The sequence below is a fragment of the Callospermophilus lateralis genome (genome assembly GCF_048772815.1).
Source record: "Callospermophilus lateralis isolate mCalLat2 chromosome 11 unlocalized genomic scaffold, mCalLat2.hap1 SUPER_11_unloc_1, whole genome shotgun sequence".
Lineage (NCBI taxonomy): Eukaryota > Metazoa > Chordata > Mammalia > Rodentia > Sciuridae > Callospermophilus > Callospermophilus lateralis.
In genome coordinates this window covers 2,038,561-2,065,816 of record NW_027510153.1, presented here as the reverse complement: position 1 = coordinate 2,065,816, position 27,256 = coordinate 2,038,561, and the positions used below count along the sequence as shown (strand labels likewise).

The 27,256-nt window shown below is 48.8% G+C and overlaps 1 protein-coding gene across 1 annotated transcript in view; it reads left to right on the top strand.

Moving 5' to 3' along the window:
* The window catches only part of LOC143385936 (inactive carboxypeptidase-like protein X2), a 68,192-nt gene that overhangs the window by 14,519 nt on the left and 26,417 nt on the right, over positions 1-27,256 (top strand). Inside the window, exons 3-7 of the mRNA XM_076841374.1 lie at positions 11,825-11,909; positions 12,758-12,908; positions 18,807-18,895; positions 24,720-24,843; positions 26,491-26,687. Of these exons, the coding sequence (XP_076697489.1) occupies positions 11,825-11,909; positions 12,758-12,908; positions 18,807-18,895; positions 24,720-24,843; positions 26,491-26,687 (646 nt within the window). The remainder of the gene's footprint in view (positions 1-11,824; positions 11,910-12,757; positions 12,909-18,806; positions 18,896-24,719; positions 24,844-26,490; positions 26,688-27,256) is intronic.

Genomic DNA, 27,256 nt, shown 5'->3' with positions numbered 1-27,256 from the left:
TAGGTGATTAATTCACTGATTGAATTAAGGCTCTCATAACTCAATCATTTCTCCTCCAAAACTTCTTGCATTGTCTCACCCATGTGCTTTTGGGGGACACCGCACATCCAAACCATAACATGAGTCTACATTGTGGCTTATAGGGTAATATGAGCCAGGTCTGGGCTGCACCCCAGGCTGTCTGTAAAGACAAGTTTTGGTAAGAGAGAAATAGGGTTGCCTGGTGCAGGGGTGTCCAAAACATTTGAAAATATTTTGGAAGAACCAGTTTCTGTTCACTGAACAGCTGTTCTTTGCACGTTTCTGACAGGTAACTGAGCCACATTCTGAAAAACTGCTCTTGCTACCGCATACCTGCTTCTGAGTCCTTCGTGTTCTTTCAGGCAAATCAACAGGCATGTTGAAGAAGCCTGTATTATCGGATATCCACTCTGGTCTCTAAAGTGTCATAGCCCCTGACAATGCTGTGCCTTAGTTTCCACACTGATAAATTGCGGGTGACATCACTCTTCCCTCAGTATAGTTTTGAACAACCTCAGTGGAGAATACCCATCTTGCTATTTGAATGGTTCAGAATGGGGCTTCTCCACCCCAGCACTGTTGCAGTCTGGGGAGGATAAGTCTTTGCTATGGGAATCGTTCCTGTGTATTTTCGGATGTTTAGCAGCACCCTTGGCCTCTACCCAGGAGATGCTCCTCACCCTGCAGTAGCAGCCTACCCAAGCCCCACAGTCATAAAAACCAGAAATGGCCCCAGACACTGCAGATGCCCCTGGGGGCAGAAATACCCTCTTGGAGAGCCCTCACTATACTTGCAGAGCCCTGGGCTACACCTGCATGATTGCTGGGGACCCAGAGGAGTGCAGGGAGCCTGGGCTGGCACGGGAGGGGTTTCCGGAATCTGCAGTGGCTGACACTATGTCTCCTGCTAGTTGGGCTGACTCTGGGTGAGGAGTGGACCGCCTCTTTCAGGAACACAGCTTTGACCCTGTAGAAGGAGCCAGATATATTGAGAAATACCAGGGAGTTTTAATTACAGTCAGTGGGTTGAGAAGTCGATCATGAGTTGTCAGGTGGGACGGAATTTTCTTTGTTTCCTTGGACTCTGGCTCTTCAGGAGAGAGCCTCGTGGTGGTTGGGGAGGGGGGAGTGATGCAGTTTTCTTTGGCTGTGGTTTTTTGGCTAATACTGAAGATTACCATTTATTGACTGGAATTTGGGAAACAGCGTGTTGTCCTGTTGTGACTTGGCTAGCAGGACAGGCCTGGACTCTCAGGCCTGCGCCAAGAGAGAAGGGGTTCTGGAGGGTGTACGGGGGAAGCCAGAATCAGAGTGAGGGTCCCAAGGTGGAAGATGTCCTTCCACAAAACTCACCCATGCCAGTCCCCAGAATCTGTGATATGTGACCTTACATGGCAAGAGGGACTTGGCCAGTGTAATTAAGCAATGGACCCTGAGTAAAGAGAGGGACTGTGTTTACCCCATCTGAACCTATCTGCTGTGGATGATCCTTCAAGGTGACTGGCTCCTTCTTAGCTGAAGCAGGGTCGTGATGTGGAAGCACCCCGTAAACTGAAATGCCACTTGAATTATTAGGAAGTAGTTATACTCACTATCTTAAGAAAGAAAAAAAATGTATATAAGATAAGACAAAGACAGAGACTAGGTCTCACCCACAGCCCCAGGGCTGAGGCGAGGGTCCTCGGATCTCACTGAGCTGCACAGCCACCGTGGTTGGGGTGGAGAGCTCACATTTATCTACATGCTGTACCCAGTTTTGCTGAAAGACAGGGGCATGTTGGGAGGGACTTGGGGGTTCTTTTGGCTCTTCTCAGATGTCCCCATTACCGTGATAGCAATCTCTGTTTCCTAATGTCCACAAGGGGGAAAGTGACCGCTGCTGTCCAGCTGGGCATTTGGTCATCTGTTCCTCAGTGGGCTCTGATTCTTGGTGGGGGACAAGGAGCTGCCCAGCCACACAGCGCCCTTGCTTCACTATTGCTTACCTGCTTCCAGTTGTACCTCCTGGACCAGAGCCTCTCCCTATGGTGAGTTCCTTACTGAGGCCACAGGAAGTAGCCGGCCTGCTCCGTATCCCAGCTTTTGGTGTGTTGTCATAAAATGCAGCTGGTAATGGCTTGGCTGCTTTGCCTCTGTACAGCCATAACTTCCAGTCTCCTGACCTGGGCTCCTAAGCCCTCTCACTCAGGCTTAGCAGAGTCACATATGAGGACCCCTGAACCTTTGGTTACAGTTTAGGAGCAGGAGGCCCTCCTTGTCTGAAAGTCACAGGGCCCATCTTGAAACACTCTGGGGTATCAGCAGGCCTCAGGCAGCTCCTTGGGTGTAACTGGGTCCCAGCATCCAGAGTTGGCTGAATATCTCCTTCTGTAGAGTGTCCTCTGCCTCTCTGACCACAGAATGAGGAATAGAACTGCCCTTAGCACCCAAGGGCTGTGGCTTCCGACTCCAGCCACCTCTTGCATTCAGATCCAGAATCCCATGGAAGAATGTCTTGGCTCCGTTTGGGTCAGGTGTTCCATTAGGCCAGTCGACTGTGACTGTCCTGGTTTCTGTCACGTGACCACCTTCAGGCTATTCAGCCTGGCAAGGTGCAGGGTCATGCTCCGTGGAACAGCTGCTTCAAATGTGACCATGCATAAGGGTCAAAGTGGAAATGTAACTCAAAACAACAGGGCTGAACGTCCCCACAGTGTCCCATACAGATACAATCAAAGCAGTTCTATAGGTTACTACCATTTTTCGGCACACCTTCAGATATCTGAGGTTCTCTGGTTACTGAAGACAGTGATGTTACTGAACCATCCTTAGGAAAATTCATCAAGATCTAGACTCCATGTTTGTCTGGTGCTTTCTGTGTTCCACATTTGGGAACTGTTTTGTGATGGTGCATCAGCCCTAGACTGTGTTTGTAGAAAGGGAGGTTATTTGCAAATGACTGAGACGTGCTGGTGATAGGTACTTTTGAGAAGAACAGCTACTGTTCATCACATGTGGCTTACAATAGCTTGCTCACACACCCCTGAAGCACTGGATAGGTCTGGGTACTGAAACCTTGTACCCAGAACCAAGGAACGAGAGAAGTTTGATGAAGACCAGAGGAGAGACTGGAGCATTTATGTATAGGAATAAAAGCCACATGGCACTTTCCTCCTACCAAGCCGGTTAGCAACCATGTGCCTAATGAGGAACTTTGCTTGTTTCTCTAGGATGAAATCAGACCAAGTAGGCAGAGGCATTTTGAAGACTAACGTGCCATTTGAATTATTACTAGGAAATCTTAATAGAATTGTTCTTTCAAGGACAGAAAAATTGCATATAAGAAGTTATATAAGATTTATCTTTTTTTTCTTAAAGTCTGCCTTTAAGAGATGAGTTGCATCTTCACATACATCCTTTTTGCAAGAGAACTGTGGTACTGTCCTGTATGTCAGCCTATTATACAACATTCAAATAAATATTTTCTCTTTCTCCTTCTGTAACATTTGATGGGTACAAAAGATGAGTGTAATCTATTTGTAAGGCTTTAAGCATCACAATAAAACCAACACCATGAGCCCACCATGCCACTGAGCCTGACCCTGCCAGGGCTGCGAAGGCAGTGCAAGGGCAGGGGATGTCTCTCTTCCTGGGCTGGTAGGAAGCTCTCTCCTGATGCTGGGCAGTGGCAGTGAGCTATGGCCCTGCCCATGTGGCCTCTTGTGGGCCGAGTCACCAAGCCGTGATGCACAGTAGGTCAGAACCTGTGTTTGTGGGAATGTGACTGCATCCTGAGTGGAGGAGCATCTGTTTGCATCTTTGATAAAGAAAATTAAAAATATGTATGCAATAGTTTCAAAATCTGAAGTTCTTTGGGATCTAAATGAGCTGTTTTGTTTCTCCCAGGGGATGTTTTCTCGTAGATTCAATGATGTTTTAAGATTGCCAGCCAGTGAAACCTCAGAGAACCTCCTGGGTGCTCCTCGGGAACCGAGTAGGTGCTCCTGTTGTAAGGCCATTTTTGTCCCTTTGAGAGTCCTGGGAAAAGTCCAGCTTTCCTGGCTTAATGTCTGGATGCCCTCCCCTGCCCCGTTGCCGGCACCTCCCCCGCAGCCCAGGTGTCTCCTTGGCACACTGCTTGCTGTTCTTTTCCTCCCCTCCTAACCAGGCCCCTACACAGGGCCCTGCAAGCAGACACCCCTTCTTTGCCCTCTGAGGGTTGATTCAGGGTAACCAGGGTGCGGCTGAGCCACAGTGGAGGCTCCGTGACCCTTTGCTGTGGCGTTTTATTTGTATGGACACCAGGTCTTCACTACGCAGTCCTGTCTCCCCAAGTTCCGCTTCTTCTTTGTGGCCCACTCCTCTGTTTCCCTGGTTTTAAGGGAGGATGGACTAGGGGGTGTGATAATGGCATAGGAGGATGTTTTGTTGTGTTTTCACATTTCTAAGCTGAGGGAGCTGCTGCAGCCCAGAGGAGCGTCATGGGGGCCCTGTCTGCTCTCCAGAAGCCTCTGATGCAGGGCTTCTTTGCTTGGACCCTGGGGCTTTGAGTCAAAGCCTTCAGTGCTGAGGAAATAATATCAAGGTGGCTTTGTGATGTGAAATAATCTCTCTGAGGGAAGTGGAAGAAAAGCCACAAAAGTGCTATGAATTTCAAGCCTTCCCTAAGGATTAGGAGACCAAAGAGCAGGGCCATTGTGGCTACAGTCTACACGGCTAGCTCTCCACACAATGAGTGAGCCCTGACAAAGGAATCCAATATGCAGCCTTGGAGTGGACAAGGGTGAGGTGTGCCAGCCAGCCTGCCCGGCCTCCCGGCCTCTGCTGCAGGTGCCTCGCTCCCTCCGCCACACACTGGAGCTGGAAATGTCGGGGGTGCTGTAGCTGTAGGGCTAGGAGCAGGACTTAGCCATCCCGTGGCTTTAGCCTCTTCCTGTGGAAGGCACAGTCAGTCTCAGCGTCACAATTTTGGGCAGGTGGCTCTTCTCTCACCCTGTATTATCAACCTATTAATTTTAATTAAAACAACTCCTCCTTAATTTCTTTATGGCTCTGACAGCTCATTTCCATCACAAGAGCAAGAAGGTTAAGCCTGAAGAGCCGCTCCCCAGAGTACCTGGAGAAGCCTCCGCTTGTGCTTCCGTCCAGCCTGACATCCCGGGGCCAGCCTGGGATCTGACAGACGCCCAGGAGGAGGGAATCCTTACTAACAGCCCCTCTAGAAAGGGCACGTGCTGTGCATCTGGCACTGAGCTCAGCCCCTACTGCTTTGGTCCATCTCATTGACTGAACAAGAAGGTAGAGTTGGTGTCTTTTTTTTTTTTTACAGCAGAGCTGTAAGAAGTCACAGGGAAGGAAGTGGAAGAACTAGAATTTAACTTTTGGCTTCTTGACCTCAGAACCAGCAGTCTTAACCTTCCACTATAACATCTCTTAATTTAAAAATGAACACACATTCTCCTGGTAGCTATTATTTTCAGAAGAAGAGGTGGCTTTTTAAGTTCATGTAGTTACAAAGAATAAAAGTGGATTAGAGCTAATAAAATGGTTAGAATTCATTTCTCTGCTCATATTATTATTGTACATTTACTAAATGCCAAGTGGTTTTAAACGTGGGCATGTGTGGTCTTGTTCAATGGTGAAATGTTGAAATCTTTCCTTCAGTCCCAGTGAGGAGACAAAAATGTCCGTTATTACCACGGCTTTCAGCATTCAACTGGAAATCTTAGCAAGTACTAAAGCAAGAAAAAGAAATTGAAAACCTAATGATTGGAAATAAACAGAACTGCCATTGCTTTTGGATGACATAATCATATCCATAAAATAGCTAAAGAGATCTACAAACTATTAGAATTAACTGAAGAATTAGCAAAATAGCTGGATACAAAAAACATTTATATATCCTTAAAATAAACAAGTTGAAAATAAAGTTTAAAGTGATATCATCTTTAAAATCATTGAAAAATCAACTACTTAAGAATAAATATAGCAAATCTGGCAATCAATGTAAGTAAATAGGTGGGTATATCATGTTTATGGATTGGAAGAGTTAATATTGTAAAGATGCAAAAGTATAAAACTCATTTCTATACTCAATGTCATGTTATTCCAGTTAAAATCCCAGAAGACTCTGTTTTGGCAATTAACATACTGATCCTAAAATTTATATGGGAGGGCCAAGGATAGATAAATTAGAAAAGCAAAATCAAAGTGGGGAAACACAATGCAAGATATTAAAATATGTCATAAATCTGTAGAAATTAAGGCAGGTTTAGGATAAGGTATGGAATAGACCAAGGGAACAGAATAGAGGGTCTAGAAACACACCTCCACATGAATAGTAATACGACTTATAACAAAAGTGCCACAGAGGAGCAGCAGTAAGATCATCATGTAAATTTCCTGAGTTAATTGGAAGCCCATATGGAAAACAATGTATCTTTAAAAGATTTGTTAAAATTTGTTTTAATTAGTTATACATGACAACAGAATGCATTACGTACTTTGATATACATAGATATATGGGATATAATTTCTCATTTTTCTGAGTAAACATGTTGTAGAATCACGATGGTCATGTGGTCATATAGGTACATAAAGTAATAATGTCTGTTTCAGCCTACTATCCTTCCTCTCCCCACATCCCCTCCCCTCTCTTTACTTCTCTCTATGTAAATAAAGTAACTTTATACTTCTCTAGTGCCCCTCCCTCATTGTGAATTAGCATCTGCATATTAGAGAAAACATTTAGCCTTTGTTTTTTGAGATTGACTTATTTTACTTAGCATGATATTCTCCACCTCCATCCATTTACTAGCAAATGCTGTGATTTCATTTTTCTTTAAAGCTGAGTAATATTCCATTGTATATATATATATACCATATTTTCTTTACCCATTCATCTATTGAGGGACCCCTAGGTTGGTTCCAAAGTTTATCTATTGTGAATTGAGCTGCTATAAACATTGATGTGGCTGCATCATTGTAGTATGCTTATTTTAAGTCATTTGGGTATAAATAGAGGAGTGGGATAACTGGGTCAAGTGGTGATTCCATTCCAAGTTTTCTGAGGAATCTCCATACTGTTTTCCATAGTGGTAGCACCAATTTGCAGCCCCACCAGATATGTATGAGTGTACCTTTTCCCCCACATCCTTGCCAACATTTATTGTTGCTTGTGTTCTTGATAACTGCCATTCTGACTGGAGTGAGATGAAATCTTAGTGTAATTTTTATTTGCATTTCTCTAATTACTAGAGATGTTGAACATTTTTTCATATATTTTATTTATCAATTGTATTTCTTCTTCTGTGAAGTGTCTGTTCAATTGCTTAGCCTATTTATTGATTGAGTTATTTATGTTTTTTTGGTGTCAAATTTTTTGAGTTCTTTATATATTATACAGATTAATGCTTCATCAGAGGTGCATGTGGTAAAGATTTTCTCCCAATCTTAAGCTCTCTCCTCACATTATTGTTTGTTTCCTCTGCTGAGAAGAAGCTTTTAAATTTAATTTAAATTTCTTGATTTTACTTCTTGTGCTTTAGGGGTCTTGTTAAGGAAGTCAGATATTTGGCCAACATGGTGAAGATTTGGACATTCTTCATAGAAATAGAAAAAGCAATCATGAAATTTATTTGGAAAAATAAGAAACCTAGAATAGCCAAAACAATCCTGAGCAAGAAAAGTGAAACAGGAGGCATCACAATACCAGACATTAAACTACACTACAGAGCTATAGTAATAAAAACGGCACCAAAATAGACTTGTAGACCAATGGTACAGAACAGAAGACACAGAGACAAACCCACACAGATACAGTTATCTTATACTAGACAAAGGTGCCCAAAACATTCACTGGAGAAAAGATAGACTATTCAAAAAATGGTGCTGGCAAAACTGGAAATCCATATGTAGCAAGTTGAAATTAAACCTCTATCTCTCACCCTGCACAAAAATCAACTCAGAGTGGATCAAAGACTTAGGCACTAGAATAGAGACCCTGCACCTAATGTATCTTAACCCCTACTTCACACCATACGATAATCAATTTCAGATGGGTTGCAGAAGTAAATGTGAAAGATAAAGCAATGAAGCTTTCAAGAGAAAACAAAAATTTATTGAAAAGGGCACAAATACTAAACAATGATAAAGAAAAATAGTTAATTGATTGGTATTAAGAAAATCTTTTTGTCAAAAGGTACAAAGAAAGTGAATGAAATGACGGAATCAGAGATAATACTTTCAGACCATATATTCAATCAAAAATCTCATCTCTAGAATGCAGAAAGAACTCTTGAAAACCTGTATTAAAAAAGTGGCTAACTTAACTGGAGAAGGGGGGGAATGTAAGAACCTCATAGATGTTACTCAAATGTCAATAGACCTGTGAAACCTATGGCTTCGTTAGTTGCAAATTAGTTCACTTAACACTCACCCGAATGGCAAAGATGAAGGGGAAAGACGTGCCACATGTTGGCGAGAACCCGGAGCAGTGGGGGCTCTCTGGGGCCTGAGTGCAAATAGTTCCAATTAACTTGGAAAATGGCTGCAGCTGAACATACATATATAAATAGACATCTATGACTCAGTGACCCAGAAATTCTTCTCCCAATTATACACCAAACAGGATTTTGTATAAATTTGCCAAGAGACACATACAAAAATATTTACAGGAGCACTGCTTTTAATAGTTCAGACCCCAAATGACTCAGATCCTCACTGGCAGTAAAGTGGGCAGATAAGGCGGAGTATCTGCTCAGAGAGGAATACTGAAAAGCACAGAGAGTGGAAGGAAAATCTCATGGCTGTAGTTGATAATAGGAACCGCGGGAGACAGCGGGCTGAGGCGTGGCCCAGGGCAGAGCACTCACCCAGCGTGTGCGAGGCAGAGGCCCCGGGTTGCATCTACAGCATTGCATCATGATGACAGTAAGACAAAGTCTGAGACAAAATGAGCAAAGGCCTCACGAGAACTTGGGGCCAGAAGACCCCTCTGTGGGCGTGTTCACCTCAGCTGGGTTCAAAGGTCGGGGAAGGAGAGGCAGCTTTACAGTGCAAACAGGGAACTACATCTCCAAATAGCAAGCATCCTATGATGAGGCAAATTTAGGAGGCAGAGGAGAATTTCTAGTTGGCCTTCAGGTACTTTTGACCGGGCTGCTTGGTGGACTTCAGGGCTGGGGGTCAGCTCCCTACTGCATGGCAGAGAAGTCCTGCTCCCACCACATGGCCTCCAGAGCCCACCTGGCCTGGCCCTGCACCTTTGGCCCTCACTGGGTGCTCCAGGCTTCCTGTGTGGCCTCCAGAGCACCCGGTCTCTCCTTTCTCCATCTGTGAGCTGTTTGGACTCCAGTAGGGGATAAAAGACACTATCAGACGATTTCAAAAAAGGAGTTTAAAATCCCAAACCCAAACTAAGAATGAAAAGGACATACAATGAAAACTTGGCTAGATAGGAGGGCCAGGACAGGCTTTTTGATACAGTTTGATTTCTGAATAATTTAGAGGCAAACAGAAGAAGCAGTTGAGACGGATGGAACTGTATGTTAAAGACCCTGAGGCAGCAGAGTGTGTTTCCATATGGGGAATTGAAGGAGAGAACACAGAAAACAAGAGGTAAGTTAGGGTCTTGCACAGCATGGTGAGGATTTTGGTCTTCATACTAAGATGAGGATACACCTGCTGTTGGAAGGCTAGATGCTTAAAGTTAAGAGGTATTTCAAGCAGGAGGTGACATGATATTGCACTAGCAAAGTGAGCCTCTGACTCTGGGATTTACTGGGGAGCAGTTTAGATTCCAGGAGACCATGTAGAGGCAACTGTAATAGTCCTGGCCCCAGAGAATGGGCTGGGTTGGTCACAAGGGAGTTAGGACAGAGTTGTGAGCCTTCTGCAAAGATGTGGGTGGTCGAATAGCCAAAACATGGTGACTGGAATGTAGGGGAGGGGCGGGGTGTGAGAGCCAAGGATGGTTCCTGGACCCTGACGCATGGGGGGATGGTGGTACTTTCCCGGAGGCCACCATGTTGGGGTGCACAGTGGCAGAAAGCTCAGAGATGTCACTTAGACATCAAGTAGAGGGTAAAGTGGGCAGGAGACCCGGCTGCTCTGCAGTTCAGACAGAGTTCCAAGGCATCACTGAGTCATTATTCAAACAAACACAATTTTTATCTATATGTTTTTTAAGTTTGAGAAATTATTTCATTCTCTTTTTTTTTCTCTCTCTTTCCTTCTTCAGAGGATTTATTTCCATTTTTCTTTCTACCTCCCTTTTGTGGAGTGTGTGTTTCTTTTGCCTGAGGGGTCACCTAAATGTGCCACCTCTCCCTCAATAGCTGCAGACCCCAACTCTGACCTCTGCCTCCAGAGCCCAGTGGGGATGTGTCAGCTGACACAAAGCGGCACCTCCTGTGAGTCATTTGGGAATCGAGATGGGGTAAAGGGGTTGCTGTTTGGGGGGAGGGTGGTTGTCCAGCAGAGGACACCTGAGCCGAGGGAGGTGCTTCTCAAGGGCCTGTTTGCTACGTCCACTGCAGTGGTGGGCTCCGGCCTGGGGCTCGCAGGGGGAATCGTGTTGCTTGGGAGATTCTGGCTTCTTGCAGGGATCTGGAGCAGTTGGTGGGGAGCAGGGAAGAGGGGAGAAGGTGACAGGCACGGGTTTGTTTCCAAGCCTGTGTGAAAGCCCCCGAGAAGAACTTTCATGCCACGTCTGTCAGATGAACCAGAATGAATAAAACCAGCTGCTGTGTCTGAAGACTCACTGGCCACTCCTGACTCGACAAGAAGCTCAGAACCTTCTTGGGAAAGCTCTGGACCCTGAGACCAAGTGGACTTCACAGCACGGGAAGGATCCCAAGCAGTTCAGCGGGCAGAGTTTGTGAGAAAACCAGGGAAGGTGCTTAGGGCCAGTATTTAAGAAATGAGGAAGGGTGAAGGCAGAGGGAAAATTTCTACCCTGCCTAAGAATTAATATTATGAAAAATGAGGCAGAGGGAAGAAGTGTTCTCACCACATGCAAGTTCTTGCTCTGAGTTTGCTGAGTCTCTCCCCTTGAGCTTTTCTCCGGGAAGTCAGATTACAGCTGCTTTGTCCCCAGTGACATTGGGGCAGTAGGATGTACTGACAGAGGTTTGGCTTTGAGTCTGCACACCACTGGCAGGGACCATCTGTGTGACCAGGACAGCCAGGGAGAGACTCAGCGTCTCTCAGAGACCCAAGCTGTTTGGTTTTCGGTTGCAGGATCTGGTTTGCAATTGCAGGATCTGGTTTGTTACATTCCCAAGTCAGTTTCCCGAATGAAATGTTTAAGCAGTTTCTGGCCTGTCCTGAGACTATTTCCCCAAACTCTTCCTGTGGGCTATGTCACTGTTGACTACAAACAAATGCCCTGTTATGTGTGGTTACTGCTGAGCGCTGCCTGGGGCTGGGCATGGTCCCACATTTTAGAGGGTATCAAACTGTTCTTTGCTTCCCAAATCCTTTAAGGTAGGTGCTTCCATGATTCCCAGCCTAAGGACGAGTAACCAGCGGCATAGATGGGTCAATTACCTGGCCAAGGTTGCATAACCAGTGGCTTGGAACCAGGGTTTGGCCCAGTGCTGGGAAGAGCATGTCTGCTTCCTGGACCTGACTCCTTTCTCCCTCCCCCTCAGCACTGCACACACATTAGGTATTCCTCAACAGCCTCTTGCTGAACGAGTGGACTGTCGACTCTCACACCCCTAATAATTGAACCCCACAAGAGCCTCTGCTGTCCTATTTCTCCACCCACCCGGAGGAGGTAAACATTGTACAGATCCAGTGATGCTTTGTTTTCTCTTAGGAGTGACTGGGTGATGTCCTATAAGGTCATGGTGAGCAATGACAGCCACACCTGGGTCACTGTCAAGAACGGATCTGGAGACATGGTGAGTCTCTTCTTGGTTCTGGCTGTGTGGGACCCTGCAGAGAGATGTGATATGCCTAGTCACCTGGGACTTACCATTTCTGGGTCCACTCCAGCCAACCCTGAGAGTGTGATGGACAGTGACCCCTTTCCATGGCCCAAAGTTCAGCACCAGGTGGTCACCTTTGGGGACGATGTGGACTCCTGCCTTTCCTCCTGTCACAGGGTCTGAACCCAGCCTCTTACCCACACCCAGGCCAGCCCTGGAGAGAGACAGCATGCAGGGCCCCTCACAGCTGTTCAGTTATGAGTTTCCTAACTTTTTCTAATGCCCTTGGATCTTTAGCTCTGTGATGTGGTGCAGCTTCACACTGCAGTCACACTGAGATACTCAAGGGCACATTCCCAGCACCATGTCCCCTGTCTCACACCCATCTCGCACACCGCCTGCAGATTCCTTATCACCCACATCCCTGTGTCCTGGTAGAAGGGTGCCAGCTGCTCTTCTACCTGGGAACCCATTGCTGTGTCTTTCTCTAGAATATTCCAAGATAGGTATGTCTTTCCCCCCATGTCAGGTCAAATGCAACTGCTTCCCCACAGCTTTGCTTGGTCTTCTTCTGCTGAAATACAAAAGCTCTGTGGTGTCCCTTTGCCCTGACCTTGATAGTTATCTTACAGTCAATAGGTTCTCCCCAGGACCCAATCGATGGGGGCTTCCTGGGACCTGACTCCTTTCTCCCTCTCCTCAGTGCTCAATTCACATTAGGTATTCCTCAACAGCCTCTTGTTGAGCCAGTGGACTGCCAATCTCACACCCCCAATAATCAAACCCTACAAGAGCCTCATTTCCCCCTTGAACATAAATAGATATTTGAAGGAAACAGTGAAAAAGAGATCCCTGTGCTCAACGAGCTGCCTGTTCCCATGGTGGCCCGCTACATCCGCATCAACCCGCAGTCCTGGTTTGACAACGGCAGCATCTGTCTGAGAATGGAGATCCTAGGCTGCCCACTGCCAGGTGAGTCCACCCACCTGCACTTCCTGCAGGGCAGGATGCTGACACAAAACAGGTGCCAGCCGGGGTGAGTAAAATTAAGCTGCACAATTGTTTTCTAGTGTTAAAAAGAAGAGATGTGTCTATTTAGAATATTTTGAAAATACAAGTGAACCCAAAAGAAAACAAGTACCCCCATTATCCTGCTAAGAAGCATCATGAACATTGGGGGTATCGAGGTCTCTTGCCAAGGGAGGTTTATCCCATTGTGCATATTTCAAGGTTGACAATTACCCAACCCCACCACTCAAGGGTGAGCAGAGACACTATAAAGGGGTTTTGGAGCATTGGGGTACAACTCAGCCATCGAGCTCTTGTGAGCATGTGCAAGGCCTGGGTTCCATTCCTTGCACTACAAAAAAAAAGTTTTGGAGGCCACATTTATTTGTCTCTTCAGATCCCACTCTTCTAGGTAGAGGAGGTAGGGCAGCAGCAGCAGAAGTTCACTTTAAACTTGACCCTTGATGTGGTCTTGTTTAGAGAGCTTCATGGGATGCCTGTGTCTTGGGTCACTTATTCTTATTGGTTGTGTTTTCTTGGCCCTATCTCTACATGATGGTTTTAGTGTGTGACCCTAGGGTAACAGGGAGAATGGTAGGGACTCCTGAGCCAGCTGGGTCCCTGCTCTGTCTTGCTCTGGACAGGCTGGCCTGAGCTGGCTCTCATAGATGGTTGGCTTGTGTGCTCAGGGACCTGTGGTAGCAGCCTCTTCCTCCTGCCCAGACATCTCCAGGGAAGGCAGCGGGCAGGAACTTTCTCATTCCTGGGCACCCTGAGTCAGGAGGACCAGGAGCGAGCCATGACTCATCTCTCCCAGGCTGCTCCTCCAGGGAGCCTCCCTGCACTTGATCTTGCAGGTGTGAGCTGACCCCAGCTCCCTCTGGACCCCTAGTTCTTCCTAGTGCTCTGGGGGCCTGGCACCTCCAGCTCTGAGGCTGTGTCTATCATGACCCCACCCCTATCATGAACTCACTTTTACTGTGTTTTCAATTGTGTTTATGTCATTGTGCTCTTTTCCTCTCAATCCCATAGTTTCTATGAACTCTCTTTGGCAACCATGGATTTTTAGAGACCAAGTTGAATCTAGGTACCTACTTAATTTCCCTCATGTCAGATATTTTGTTTTATAATTGTTCACACCTACTTTTTTTTATGTCATTAAAACTGGCAGAGACCCACTGTCTTACTGATGCTTTCTCTCCTAATCCATGGAGAGATCCTGTGTTTTTAATCTGCCTTGGAGAGTTGGAAGTTGAGTTGTTTCCAGCGTCCTGATTCTGTGAACACCCGCAGTGGGCATCCCTGTTCCTCCATCACCATTCCACGTCACTATTCCACGAGTGCATGTCCACGGTTAATTCCCAGGATGGCCTTGGGGAGAGTGGGGTTGCTGGGACAAAGGAAGCGCCCATTGTCAAGGACGGCTTGGGGAGAGGCTGCCTGGTTTGAGATTGAAGCCTCCTTTTGTGGCCTGTTGTGTTGGAACTGGGCACTGCTGTCCAGGTCCAGCCTGTTGCCATCCAGGGCCTGCCGGGTTCAGTGTGTCCTAAGGCCCTGAAGTCAGTAGGTATCTGCAGAGGGGGAGTCATGGACTCTGGCCCTCTTTACATGAACCTGGGACTCTTGTTCAGCAACCGCCAGTCTGTTTGCCTTAAAGAGAAGGGTCATGGTTCTTCTCTGCAGGCAGGAATTTATCTGTTGTTAGCAAAGGGCAGAGGGCAGCCTGTGCAAGTCTCATGAAATAAATATTTCCATGTGAAGTTATTCTTGGGGTGTGTTTGAAGATAGGTCCTGGGAGCTGTTGAATCACTCGCAGAGACAGTTGCATTGTGAAATCTGGGTGGCTGTCAAGTATGGCCTCAGCAGTATTCTGCTGTCCCCCCCTAAATATTTAGGGCCATTTTTCTTCTAGAAGTTACTTAGCACTCTGTCCAGAGGTGCACTAGTGTTCACACATGCCGCCTGGTGGTAGTCAGGTCCGAGGACCAGGGTGGCACAGAGGTCCAAGTTGAGCCTCTCATCATCGCTGTGCGGAAAAGATACCTTCATGAAAGTTAATGAGATTGAAGCCAGAGTTGTGCAGACAATGCAGCTCCCCAAACCCAAGGTGACCTTGAGGTCTAAATGCAGCCACCAGTTCCATGCTTCCTGGAATTCTTTTTATGAAAAATGTACTTACCTCCATTCTGCATCTCTGCATTCCAACCATGCCCTCCCTTCTCCTTTTCCTGTGAGGCCTCTGGTGGAGGCAGACTTGGAGGGTGTGGGTTGCTTTTTAAGACTTGGTGAATATTTCCAGAAATCTTTGAGCTGGAAAGTGCATTACCATAGACCATGGACTATTAATAGGATTTTTAAAGCTCAGAAGTAAAAGAAAATGGGGCGCTGTAATTGCATGGGTTTAGAGTTTCAGGTCTGCAAGATGAAAAATGTTCTGTAGCTGGATAGTGCTGTGCATATTGAGTGAAGTATGTGGCATATAGCAGTGTTCCGTAACAATGGCACCAAGCGAGGGAAGGCCTTTTGCTCCAAGACGGAAGCCATGTCTCCATTAAGCACCGGGTGTCAGCCGGACACAGGCCAGATCCAACTGAAGATGAGATCACAAGATTGCTCTCATTTACTGTGGTCATTGAGGTAGTGAACAATGGGCCAAAGAATTAACAGTTAATTATTTAATAGGAAAACATGTGCATCTGCTGTGAGAGTTGAGCCTTTAAGCTGCATGAGTATACTGCCTTGTAAAGGGAGATCTGCTTGCTAGAGTTGATTGCTAGACGGGGTGACCACCCATCCCAATTGTCTGGGACACAGGAAGTTTTCAATTTATCAACCAGGACAGCCCCAAGCAAACCAGCACATGGTGGCCTCTCTCTGGTTAGACCACATCTCAGTCAGCAGAATCAGGGGAACAGAGCATTTGGGGAGTTTGGTAAGGGGAGTCTGTTGGGAAGACAGCTTTAGGTACCAAGGTCTGGAGTTTGTCCCTGTAACTAGGGTGTCTCTGAGGAATCAGCTGTTTTTCAGCATATAGGATGTGCCCCGAAGGAGACAGGAGCCAAAGCTCCATCTGAGACAGTCAGGCTTGTAGACTGAGGCAGCTGGGGCTTCAGATGGGAGCACGCTGTTCCAACTAGCTTAAGAGAAAAAAGTGGGCTGATGTCAAATCTTAGGAGCGGGTCTGATTTTGGCTTCAGGTTAGGGTAGGTCTACTGTCTCAGGGCCTTCTAGGTCAGGGCTCACTTGGTCTCTTGCAGACAGGCAGGTGGCCACTGATGACCAAAGTCATCCTCTCTTCAGAGAGATTCCAGTAGGAGAGACTCCTCAGATCTGGGCTAAGAGTCTTCTGGTGGCCCCGTGTGGATCCTGGGATCACTGGGCTCAGGGACTGCGGCCAGAACAAGTGTGTTAACTGGCTGGCCTGAGTCACATGGCAGCGCAGCTCCCTCAGAACTCACAGGGAAAGGAATTCTTTTGCCCACAGAGGGAATTTGGGGATGGACACATGGGATGCCAATTGCTCTGTGTGCACTCATTACTTCAGTGTGTGGCTCCTAGTAGAGCCTCAATTAAAACCTTGGCCAGTCAGAATAAATGGACAGGAAAGAAGAATTTTTTTCAGGATAGGGAGACTGAAAGTTGTGCAAACTCGCCGTGGCTTTGAGACAGTTCTGGAACTTGTACCTGAACCTTTCAGCAAACTGATTAGTCTTAAGGAAGGAAGAATATCCCAGACACAAAGTTCTTTTGTCCTGGAGGCTCTCAGTTTTTCTTCACTCCTTTTCACAACCTTGAAGGCAGAACTTGTGTTGGAAAACAAAGGGGGCTTTCAAGTCCTTTGGAAAGAGGCCCCAGAGACTGGGGCAGGGTGTGGAATAGCTCTCAGCACACAGCTCTGGTTAGGTTCACTGTAGATGACTGGGTAGGTTTGGTGGAAATTAATGCAAAAAATACATGCTTCTCATTTGCTTTGAAATCTACAGGTTTGGAATTCAAAGGGAAGGCAGCTTGCCAGAGGTGTTGTCAGCCCACTCCCCAAAGGAAAGTGTTGGAGAAATGAGTGGGCCTCTGGCTGAGCCTCTCTGTTCTTGCTGGCCAGCATGCCCGCCTGCCTCCGGAGACATTTCCTTTTCTCCTTGGTTACTCGTATCTGATTGTATCACTGGAAAACCTTTTGTGAAGATTTAAAATTCTATTTTCAGTGTTTGTGTTCATCTGTGATTCTTACCTTGTGGCAGGTGACCTCAGTTCTGAAGGGTGAAGCCATCTTCAAGGGCGCAGGGCTGGCTCAGCTGACCGGCTGGGTGGAACATCACTGATGCCTTCTCCCTGCTGCCACACACTGGGCGGCTGTCAGCCTTCCGGCCTGCAGGGTCAGCTGGCGTTCTGTTAAAGTGTGGTTCTACCCTGCTGAGTCAAAAGGTTCTGTCAGGTTGGTTCTGACAAAGAGCCAGTGCTGCACATTCGGATCAGAGATAGGGCCCAGCCTGCCACCCTAGGGAGCAAGTGCCCGTCCTTCTGCCACCTACCTTGGCTCTGCTTCCAGAATGACCTTGGAGCCTCCTGCATCAAGCCGAGGCCGCTGTGGCTCTCCAGCTGCTCACATGCTCCTAGGGTTGTGGGTCGGCCTTCCAAAGCTCCCATGTTCTTCCTGTCGGGAGCTGGTGCTGGTGGAGATGCTACCAGGCTGGCTGGGGCCTGCCACCCTCCTTTCCTGTCATCATCAGATGAGGAGAAGGACCTCAGCACCAACTGATGTCCCTTCCTGCTGTCCTCCTTGTTCTTCCTCCTCCGTGTCCCCTTCTTTCTGTGTGTTCTTTGGTTTTTATAATTATATGCAGAATACAAGCTTAAGAAATTAAAGGGTAAAAATCAACTTATGCTTCTGGAAGGGAATCAAGCGAAGAGCATGCATGTCCTCCCCAGAGCCCAAGCCCTAGTCCTCAGGGTCACCGCGGTTAATATGGTCTGATTACACCTACCAAGGAACTTTTGCTCCCGTGAAGGGAACTCACTGACTTCAGCATTATGGTCACTCTGTGTCTTGTGAGTGCAAGTCCAGGGAGGGCCGAGCTGCAGGGCTGGCTATTCAGCAGCTCCTGATGTAGTTGGGCTTCTCTGTCTTTTGCTCCTGGTTGCCCATGTCCCTGAGGTCTTCCTGGGGCTAGTTCCTCTTGTAGTCAGATGCCCACTGTGGCAAGCAGGCGATGTGCTTCTGCACACTTTTCCTGTCCTCCTCTGTGCCCAAGTGCTGGAGCAGTTAGAGTGGCCGGGGGGCCGGGGGCGGGCATGCTTTGATGGCCTGGAGCTGGGGCCCTGAGTTTTCTAGAGGTGGGAAGAGGGGACTTCCAAATGTGGGGCCTCTGTTAGGAAGAACAAAAGGAATGTGTCCCCAGTAAGAGCCCAGCAGTGTCCACACACTTCCTAAAGTCCCTGCATATGCGCACAGCTTTGATATTGCATCTATTTCTTTAGAGTGGCTGTTTGCTAGGCACATAGGATGTTTCCTCTACCACTACCAGTAGATCGGTGAGGCCAGAACCACTCTATTCCCTGTTTATGGGTGAAAAACGAAGGCAAAGACTGACTAGTGACTTGCTCAAGATCACACAGCACATAAATGGAAAAGATCTGGACCCAGGCACCCTGGCTCTGCACCCTTAGCCACTGGGTGATTCCAAACCCTGTCTTGCTCCCTGTGTCTCGGTTCTCTGCCTCTGAGCCAATGTTAGGAGCTCGAGGTTGGACTGGGCTGGGAAGGCTTTGCCATCCCCCTGGTGCTTTCATGAGTCAAGCCCTAACAGGGTTACCACAAGTAACAGAATGGTGTGAATGAATTCAAGGTCATCTCTCTGTCCCCAGATCCTAATAACTATTACCACCGACAAAATGAAATGACCACCACGGATGACCTGGATTTTAAGCACCACAACTATAAGGAAATGTGCCAGGTAAGACCCAGGACACGGGGAGTGGGGCCGTGGCTCCGTGGTAGAGCTCTCCTCTAGCGTGCATGAGGCCCTGGGTTCAACACCAGCACCTCACAAAATAAACACAGAACAAAACAAGAAACTGAGCTTGTAGCCTCAGGCCAGGAGTTTGTGCAGGGCAAATGCCCTAAGCACTTCGTATGTAGGGTTCATGTTCAAGGGACAGGAACCTGAATTGTCCCTTTGGCTGTGGAAGACACACTGAATGCTCGCACCTTCAAGACTGAGGGGTCTTTCTGGGATTCAGTGATCTGGAAGGTTCTCCCACTGCACAGGGTTGAAATGGGCCTGAAATCCAGACTCTCTTCTCATTTAATACTCCAGTTCCTAAGAACCACTGTGTGTGTGAGCCAGGTCAGGGACGGAGGAAGTCAGTCATGTGCAGAGTCGAAGAAGAGGAAGCACATGGGGACCCTGCTGTTGGCAGGACTCTGCTGGAGCCCACATCACTGCGTTCAGTCCTCTAACACCCCAGGAGGGTAGCACTGTGGTCATCCTTTCTTACAGATGAGGAAACCAAGTCACCAAGTCACTGCACAGCATTTCCCTGTGTTACACAGATTCTCAGTCTCCATCTTGGTTGCCTGTTATAGTCACACTGGGGGAATTTGTAAAAATACGCTTTCCTGAACTCGCTTCAGAACAAGTAAAGCAGAACCCTTAGGAGAAGGACCTGGGGACTCAAGATTTTAAAAGCTGACCTTGGGCTTCTGCTGCATAGCCAGGTCTCAGAGCTTCTGCTTGACACCTTTATAGTGGGGGGTGCAGTTGGCAGGAAAAGACCATCAGAGGAGATTCCCCAGGTTTGATCAGCGAGGCCCGCAGTCTGAGCAGTGGCAGCCTGTGCCTGCTGGCTGAGGAAGGGGGGAGGGCCACCACTAATCAGAACAGGTAAGGGGCAGCCCCTGGGTGGAGCGCATTGCCTCTGACATCCTGTTCCATGTCTGCCCCCCACATGTGCTGGAAATGCACAGGGGTTGTGGGCAGACAAGAAGTCCCTAGAAATCAAAGCATCAGTCTGAAGAGTCAGAACGAGCAGGACTGTACGTGAGAATGTATTTTCAGAGAAGGATTCACTCAGGCAAATTACTGAGGCTCAAAGGAGGGCTGGAGGAGCAGAGGGAAGGAGCAGACGCCAAGACAAATGTGGAGGACGTGTCTGAGCTCGGGGCCTGTAGGCTGAGCCCAGTCTATGAAGGGAACACGCCCAGCAGCCCAGTGTCATTTAATTGACAGGCAGCTTCTAGACACCTGTCAGCACTGACCGGGAAGATGGCAGTGTTGAGCCTCTTGCTCTTCAGAAACCAAGATGATGTCCTTGGACTTGAGGTCCATGACTCATGCCTGCGGCTATGCATTCTTGGGGTGTCTGTGGCTCTGCCCCCAGTTCCATCACAGGGGCACCATGGATTGACTCAGAACTGCTTTCTGGACATCTCAGGACATCCCACTGAGTCCAAAAGAGAGAAAATATCAATTTAGTTGGTGCAGTGAACGTCAAGAGCCATAAATCTGAGCCATAAATCTGCATTTAAAGGCAGCAGGCTGCACCAAAGTGTGTGGGTGCTGGTGTCGGTCAGTAGCCATTGCACATGGACAACGGGGCTCCTCTCTCAAGGAGAGCTGGTGGAGCAGCCTTCATCACGCAAGGTCACTGTCACTTGGGGGGCGGGTGTCAAAGCCACTACAAGGACATAGAATCATCAGTCAGCTGCCTCAGGGGCACTGACTGAGTCCTCAAGGGTCTGCCTGCCTGACAGTGCTCAACTGGAGACTGTCCAGGGAGCGTTTCTCCATTGTATGGCAAGTTCCCGAGTGTGACTTGCCACTTGGATTCCCTCGTGGCATTGGCTGGTTACTGTAGACGTCTCTCTACCTTGGGGACAATGGTTAGTTTACCCTACTATTGACAGAGACATTTCTGATGAGTAAAAAAAAATAAAAAGAGAAACAGCAATGAAAAGCAAGAAGAGAAAGTGAAAATCTTACACCTTATGGGAGGGAGAGGCCAGGTGTGTGGCCTCCCAGGCTCAGGAACTCTCCTGAGCACCAACTTGAGAGGCTCTGCCCAGACCCAGGGAGGTGCAGGGGTGGGGGGGGGAGCTGAGAAGCAGGGGAGAAGGTGGGGGCCGAGTGGGAGAGCCGGGCCAGGAGAAGCAGAAGGCCTTCAGAGCGGGTCACAACTTATGATCACTTGACTGCTGTTCCTTCACAGACACCTTGTCCGTCTCCCTCATTGGAGCTGGTGAGGGCTTTGGCAGGCGGGAACAGAGGAGGGCATGCCCAGCAGCAAGGGCAGCAAGAACCGCGGCATGGAGGTGGGGCGTTCAGGGAGTGTCTGCCACAGTGGGCAGTGGGCTGGGAATGAGCCTGGTCCTGAGGTTCCTCGCTGAGCAAGGCTGGGCCTCTTATCTGTGTGGAGAGAAGGTGAATAAGAGCCATTGGGTCCCCAGGACAGGGGCCTCCTGGGCCTGGACAAAGATGGAGGGAGGCATCTCTGAGGCCCTCTGGCTAGTCTGAGGCCACCTGGTAAAGTGAGTTGGGGAGAGAGAGGACTCTGGCCTTGTCCTGCAGGGGAGTGGGTGCTTTCCCAGGAAGGAGAGAAGTGATTTTGAGGACTAGGTTTAACTTGACTCTTTTGGGAGGTACAGTGTTGCCGGGGCCCCATACTCAGGAAGCCCTGGTTGCTTGGCTGATCTGTGGAGAGTGAGGTTCAGGCAGATGAAGGTAAAGGGACAGGACATGAGCCTCTCCATGCTGAGCCTGGCCCTGGGGGAGGTCGTGGTGGGGGGAGTCAGGGTAGGGCAGCGACCTGGGGGTCCAGACACACCAAAGTCCTGAGCCACGAGGTCCCTCCCAGCAATCCTCTCCTTCTTCCCATCCTGTGGAATTCCTTTCCCATTGACCGGGCGCAGTCTGTTTCCCAGGTGAATGAAGAAAGACCATGGAAGAGAACTTTTTCTCCTCTGCCTCCTTTTATTTATTCTTTAAACATTTTCATTCACTGGACAAACACTGTTGTATCAGTATGTGACCCCCAAACCTACAGATAGATCCTTCTCAAACTTTCTTACCTGCCTCAGTCTTACATTTTCTCACATGTCTCAGTCTGTTAATACTTATGGTAACAAAATACCAGAGAACGGATAATTCACAAACAACAGAAGTGTATTTCTCATGTTCTGGAGTTCAAGGTCAAGGCATCAGCACGTCTGGTGTCTGGTAAGTCCTACTGTCCACTTCCAAGATGGCACCTTGTTGCTCTCCTGTGGTGGGAGGTAGAAGAGGGAAGGGCCTCGCTAGTTCCCTACAGACCTTTTAAAAGGATATTAATTTCATTCATTAGGACACCCCCTAAAGACCCATCTCTGTTGACCATCTCATTGGATCTTAGGTTTCCGCATATCACCCCTTAGTGACTCAGGGCAGGAAATGTGGTGTGTCTCTGAGTTTCAGCCTGGCTGTCTTTAGAATGGGGGCAGTCTCTCTGCCTTGTCTACATCACCTGGAGGTCTTGGTGGTGAGATGACACATTTTTGCTGTCTCCTTTATGTTGGCAGGGATGTGGGTGCTCTTTCTTGTAGCCATTTTTGTTGCCACCTGTGTGTGTCCCCTGTGATGTTCATGCCCCTCCCCTGTGGCAGGTGTCTGCCTCAGCTGTCTTGCAAACATGGGTCTTTAGCAATTGGGTTTTTCTCAACTGAATATTGCGACACAAAGTGAGTCACTGCAGAGTGAAGCACACTTTCCCCCAGAATCAACGAGAGAATCAGACCCTGAATTCCTAACCAGAGGAGCGCCTGTCACCTCTCGAAGGTGTGCCGGAAGCCAAGATAGTGAGGATAAATCCTTCAGGCCCTCAGGAATTCTCCTTAACCTGCTCTGCCCGGTGATGGCAGAATACTGTGTTATGCAGGTGACAACGACCACAGCATGACACCTGTCTGTATCATAGGCTCTGTGTAATATCAGTTTTCCAGTTTGAATAGATTTTCATCCACTATAAAAGTTGCAGCAGCTTATTTACAATTTACAAGGACCTTCAGTGTATCATTCTGCTGACCAGGAACCTTTGAAAGATCATTCCAGTGCCTGCAGGCCCCTGCTGTCCCTCGGGGACTGTGCCTTTCCCTTGCTGAGCAGTCCAGCTCATCTTTTCAGAAAGGTGGAGCCCTTCCTAATGGGTGCTATCTGCCAACCATCCTGGCTGCACCCTTCCTGACATTAACAGAGGGTGGTGCAGCTGTCCCATGATGAGTGAAGCCTCCACCAGGAGCACGGGGCCTGGTAAGGGGCAGGCTTCTCAATAAACATGCAGTGAATGGACCGTGACCCTTGAATCGGGGCGTCTTGCACTTGGAGTGGCTAAACGAGTTGAACCAAGCTGGCAAGTCCAAGCCGCCCCAAAGCAGACTGACAGGGCCTCGTTGAGTGGTCCAGGCAAGGCAGCCTCCAGGGAGGTGTCTCTGGTCCTCCCCCACAAGGGCAGCTCCCTCCGCGTGGCTGTGAAGCCTGGTGACTCCTTCAGCACTTGTGTCGCTCTCGCAGACCACAGCTGTCAGTCTGACCAGCCGACTCCAACGGAAAGATCCAGAAAGCAGCACAGACGGATTTCACTTTGTGCTGACACCTGCTTTGCGCCCTTCCCCTGTGACACCAGTTACGCGCCGCATGTGCGGTCCTCACTCAGCACTCACAGGAGTGGTGCTCTCAGCCCCTCTGTGTCGGCACAGCAGCTCAGGAGCGCGGAGCGGGGAGTGTCCCCCATCCTAGCACCATGTGCGTAGGTCATGAGAAATTGTATTCAAGAGACACTCAGATGGACCACCCATGTCCAAGGATATTTATTAAGAAAGCAGGAAATCAGAGTGAAAAATAATGACCACAGTCAAGGAGGTGATGACAAATGTGATGAACAGCCAGGGAGGTGACAGCCACAACCAGGGAGATTACAGCCACAACTAAGGAGGTGACAACCACAAAAATTAAGGAGGTGACAGCCCCAACCTGGGAGGTGTCAGCCACAACTAAGGAGGTGACAGCCACAACCAGGGAGGTGACAGCCACAACTAAGGAGGTGACAGCCACAACCTGGGAGGTGACAGCCACAACCAGGGAGGTGACAGCCAAAGTCGAGGAGGTGACAGCCCTATTGGAGGGAGGTGACGGCCACAGCCAGGGAGACCTCTTTGCTCACAGGACCGACATGACAAAAGCACCATGAACAAGCTGCTGGCCACAGCTGTTGCTTGGGTTCTGGAGGCTGCAGCTCTGGAGGAAGCCAGTGGCAGAGCTGTGTCTGGAGGCTTCTCCCTCCAGCTCACAGGCACGCTGTCCCCACATGCCTATGTGCAGGAGGAGCAAGCGAGCCCCCCCAGTTACGCAGTCACCACTCCTGTTCCCCAGGCCTCTGCCCTGGGACCTAGTTGCCCCGCCAGCTTCACCTCTGGACACTGTGGCTTTGGTGACTAGGTCTCAGTGTATGCTTTTGGGGGACACAAACATTCAGACCGCGGCAGGAGGTGGTACCACAGCCAGGGGCGCTCAGTGTCCAGAGCCGCAGTGGGCAATGGCCAGGAGCGCCTCCTTAGAGATGACCCCAGGGCAGGCTGGCACAAAAGGTGGGTGCTGAGAGCCTTGGGGGGATGGTTGTGGGGAGGAGCGTCCACGTGGAGCAGCCAGGCTGTGGGAGAAGGGCCCTGTGGGGAACAGGAAGCAAGCGGCTGACCTCCTGAGACGTCTGCCCCATCGTTACTTGAAATGGTTCATTGACTTTGTCTTTCAGTTGATGAAGGTCGTGAACGAAATGTGCCCCAGTATCACCAGGATCTACAACATTGGCAAAAGCCACCAGGGCCTGAAGCTGTACGCCGTGGAGATCTCCGACCACCCAGGCGAGCACGAAGTCGGTGAGGGGCCCCTGGGGTGACGGTGATTCGCCTTATCCATGGTGCCTCCTCAGGCATCATGTTCTATCCCCGAGAACATTCAGGAAGCAGGGCCTGCACTGGCCATCGTCAGCTGTCTCATAGGGTGGACTCTGTAGGGCACACAGATTGGAGACCTGAGAGCCTCTGGCCCCTGTGACACAGGCCGCAGATTATTTAAGCTGGACACACCTTCCTTCTCTCCATAGAGCCCGCACCTGATCCTGTGTCCCCTCCAAGGCCATTCACAACAGCCGAGGAAGAAAGTGGCTAGACTCCTCTCCCAGGAGGAAATGCTACTCATTGATGGCTTAAGCTACAGTGCTTCACTCTTTTTTGTTTGTTTGTTTTTGGAGAAGGGGACTGGGGATTGAACTCAGGGGTACTTGACCACTGAGCTATATCCCCAGCTCTATTTTTATATATTATTTAGAGACAGGGTCTCACTGAGTTGCTTAGCGCCTTGCTTTTGCTGAGGCTGGTTTTGAACTCTCGATCCTCCTACCTCGCCTCCCAAAATGCTGGGATTACAGGTGTGCGCCACCATGCCAGGCTGTCTCCCTCTTTTTTATTTTTATTTTTTCATGTCAGTCCTATCTTTACCCATTCCTGCATTCAGCCACTTCCCATTCACCTGCTCCCCACCCTGAGCCCCTGCAGGTAGGGTGGGCTTCTCTGGATTCCTTTCTAGTAAATCTGCCAGCTGCTTAGAAATCCACTGCCATTTAGGTTCAGAGATTGTCAGATTCACTCAGCCCTCGCATTCGACTGAATCCCTGGAGTTTCTTTTGAAGGGCAGATGTCAGCTCTGCTGGTCAGTCACATTGTCCTCAGCAGCGGTGAGGACAATAAGGGGCAGAGAATTGTCAGCTCTGCCCAGCACAGATGGCCCCATGTCTGATCTGTTCATCTGCTATCACAAAATTCCAGAGACTGGATCACATACGAGCAACAGAAATCTGTTTATCGCAGTTCTGGAAGCTGGACGTCCAAGACCAGGGGCCGGCACGTTCAGTGTCTGCTGAGGCCCGTTTCTCTCAAGGCTCCCTCTTGCTGTGTCCTCTCCGGGCGGAAGCCTGAAGGGGAAAGGGACCTTGCTGGTTCCCTTAGGCCATTTTAAAGGGTACTAGCTACTAATCAGCTGCAACCCTACCTCTGGATACGATCACATGGGTCTTAGTTCCAACACGTGAATTTTGGAGAGACACACATTAAACCATAGCACCCCTCATATTTCAGAAGCTGAGCTTTGAAAGAGAAAATGCTCAGCCCCTTTCCCAACTGTACTGCTGTTAACCTGCCCTGCAGGACTCTTTTCTGCTTGTGTCCTTTCATCTTTGTGTCTTTGTAAGACATGGAAAAGGAGAGAGAATATGGTTGCTGTGACTTGTAACCCTTAAACCTCATAAGAATGAGCAGGACTGCTCGTGGCTTGTGCCACCCAGGATTTTTCTGTCTTTGCCTACATACCTGACTATTTTGGAATTTAAAAATTATCCCGCTATAATTTGGGAGGTTTATTGGAAAGAACAGGTTGGGCTACGTAGCTAAGTTTCTATCGTTCAGAGGCAGGGACAGGCGCCCTTGGCCGTGCGCATGCCCGCCCAGCCTGTGCCTCTCTCTGTGAAGGTGAGCCCAAGTTCCACTACATCGCGGGTGCCCACGGCAACGAGGTGCTGGGCCGTGAGCTGCTACTGCTGCTACTGCAGTTCCTGTGCCAGGAGTACCTGGGCCAGAATGTGCGCATCGTCCTCCTGGTGGAGGAGACCCGGATCCACATCGTTCCCTCCCTCAACCCCGACAGCTACGAGAAGGCCTACGAAGGGGTAAAGTGAGGCTTTACCAGGGTGTGCTCGGCCAACAGGCCACGGGAGGTCCTCAGGAGGCTTCTTCTTGGTGCTTCCCTGTTGTGGCCAGGAAACCACGAGGTTTATGGGAGATGCGAACCATGGCGACCCTGAAAGAGGGACATGCCCACTAAATGGACAGAGAGAACATGAATAATAACATATATAGGATGAAATGATGGAAGACTTACGCCCTGTGTTGACTGCACCCTGAAACCAGGTGCCAGCCATGCGCAGCACCTTTACCCTCTCCACAGCCCTGTAAGGAGAGCTGCTTTTATTATTCTGAGATGTTATTTATGATTCCTGTCTAAACTCTGATGCAGAATTTTCGTAGGTCATTGGTAGATATAAAACAAGCCTATGTATGTAAATATGTGCTGACGGTACTTAGAACTATGTTGTGTTGTGGGTCCACGATGATTTACCATAGTATCTGAGGATAAAGTGGACCCCTGTATAAACAGTGGCACCTATCAAATGCAAGCTTTAGGTTACAGACCTTTGGTTCAGTTCACTGGGGATCTGCAGGTCAGAACCTGGGCAGG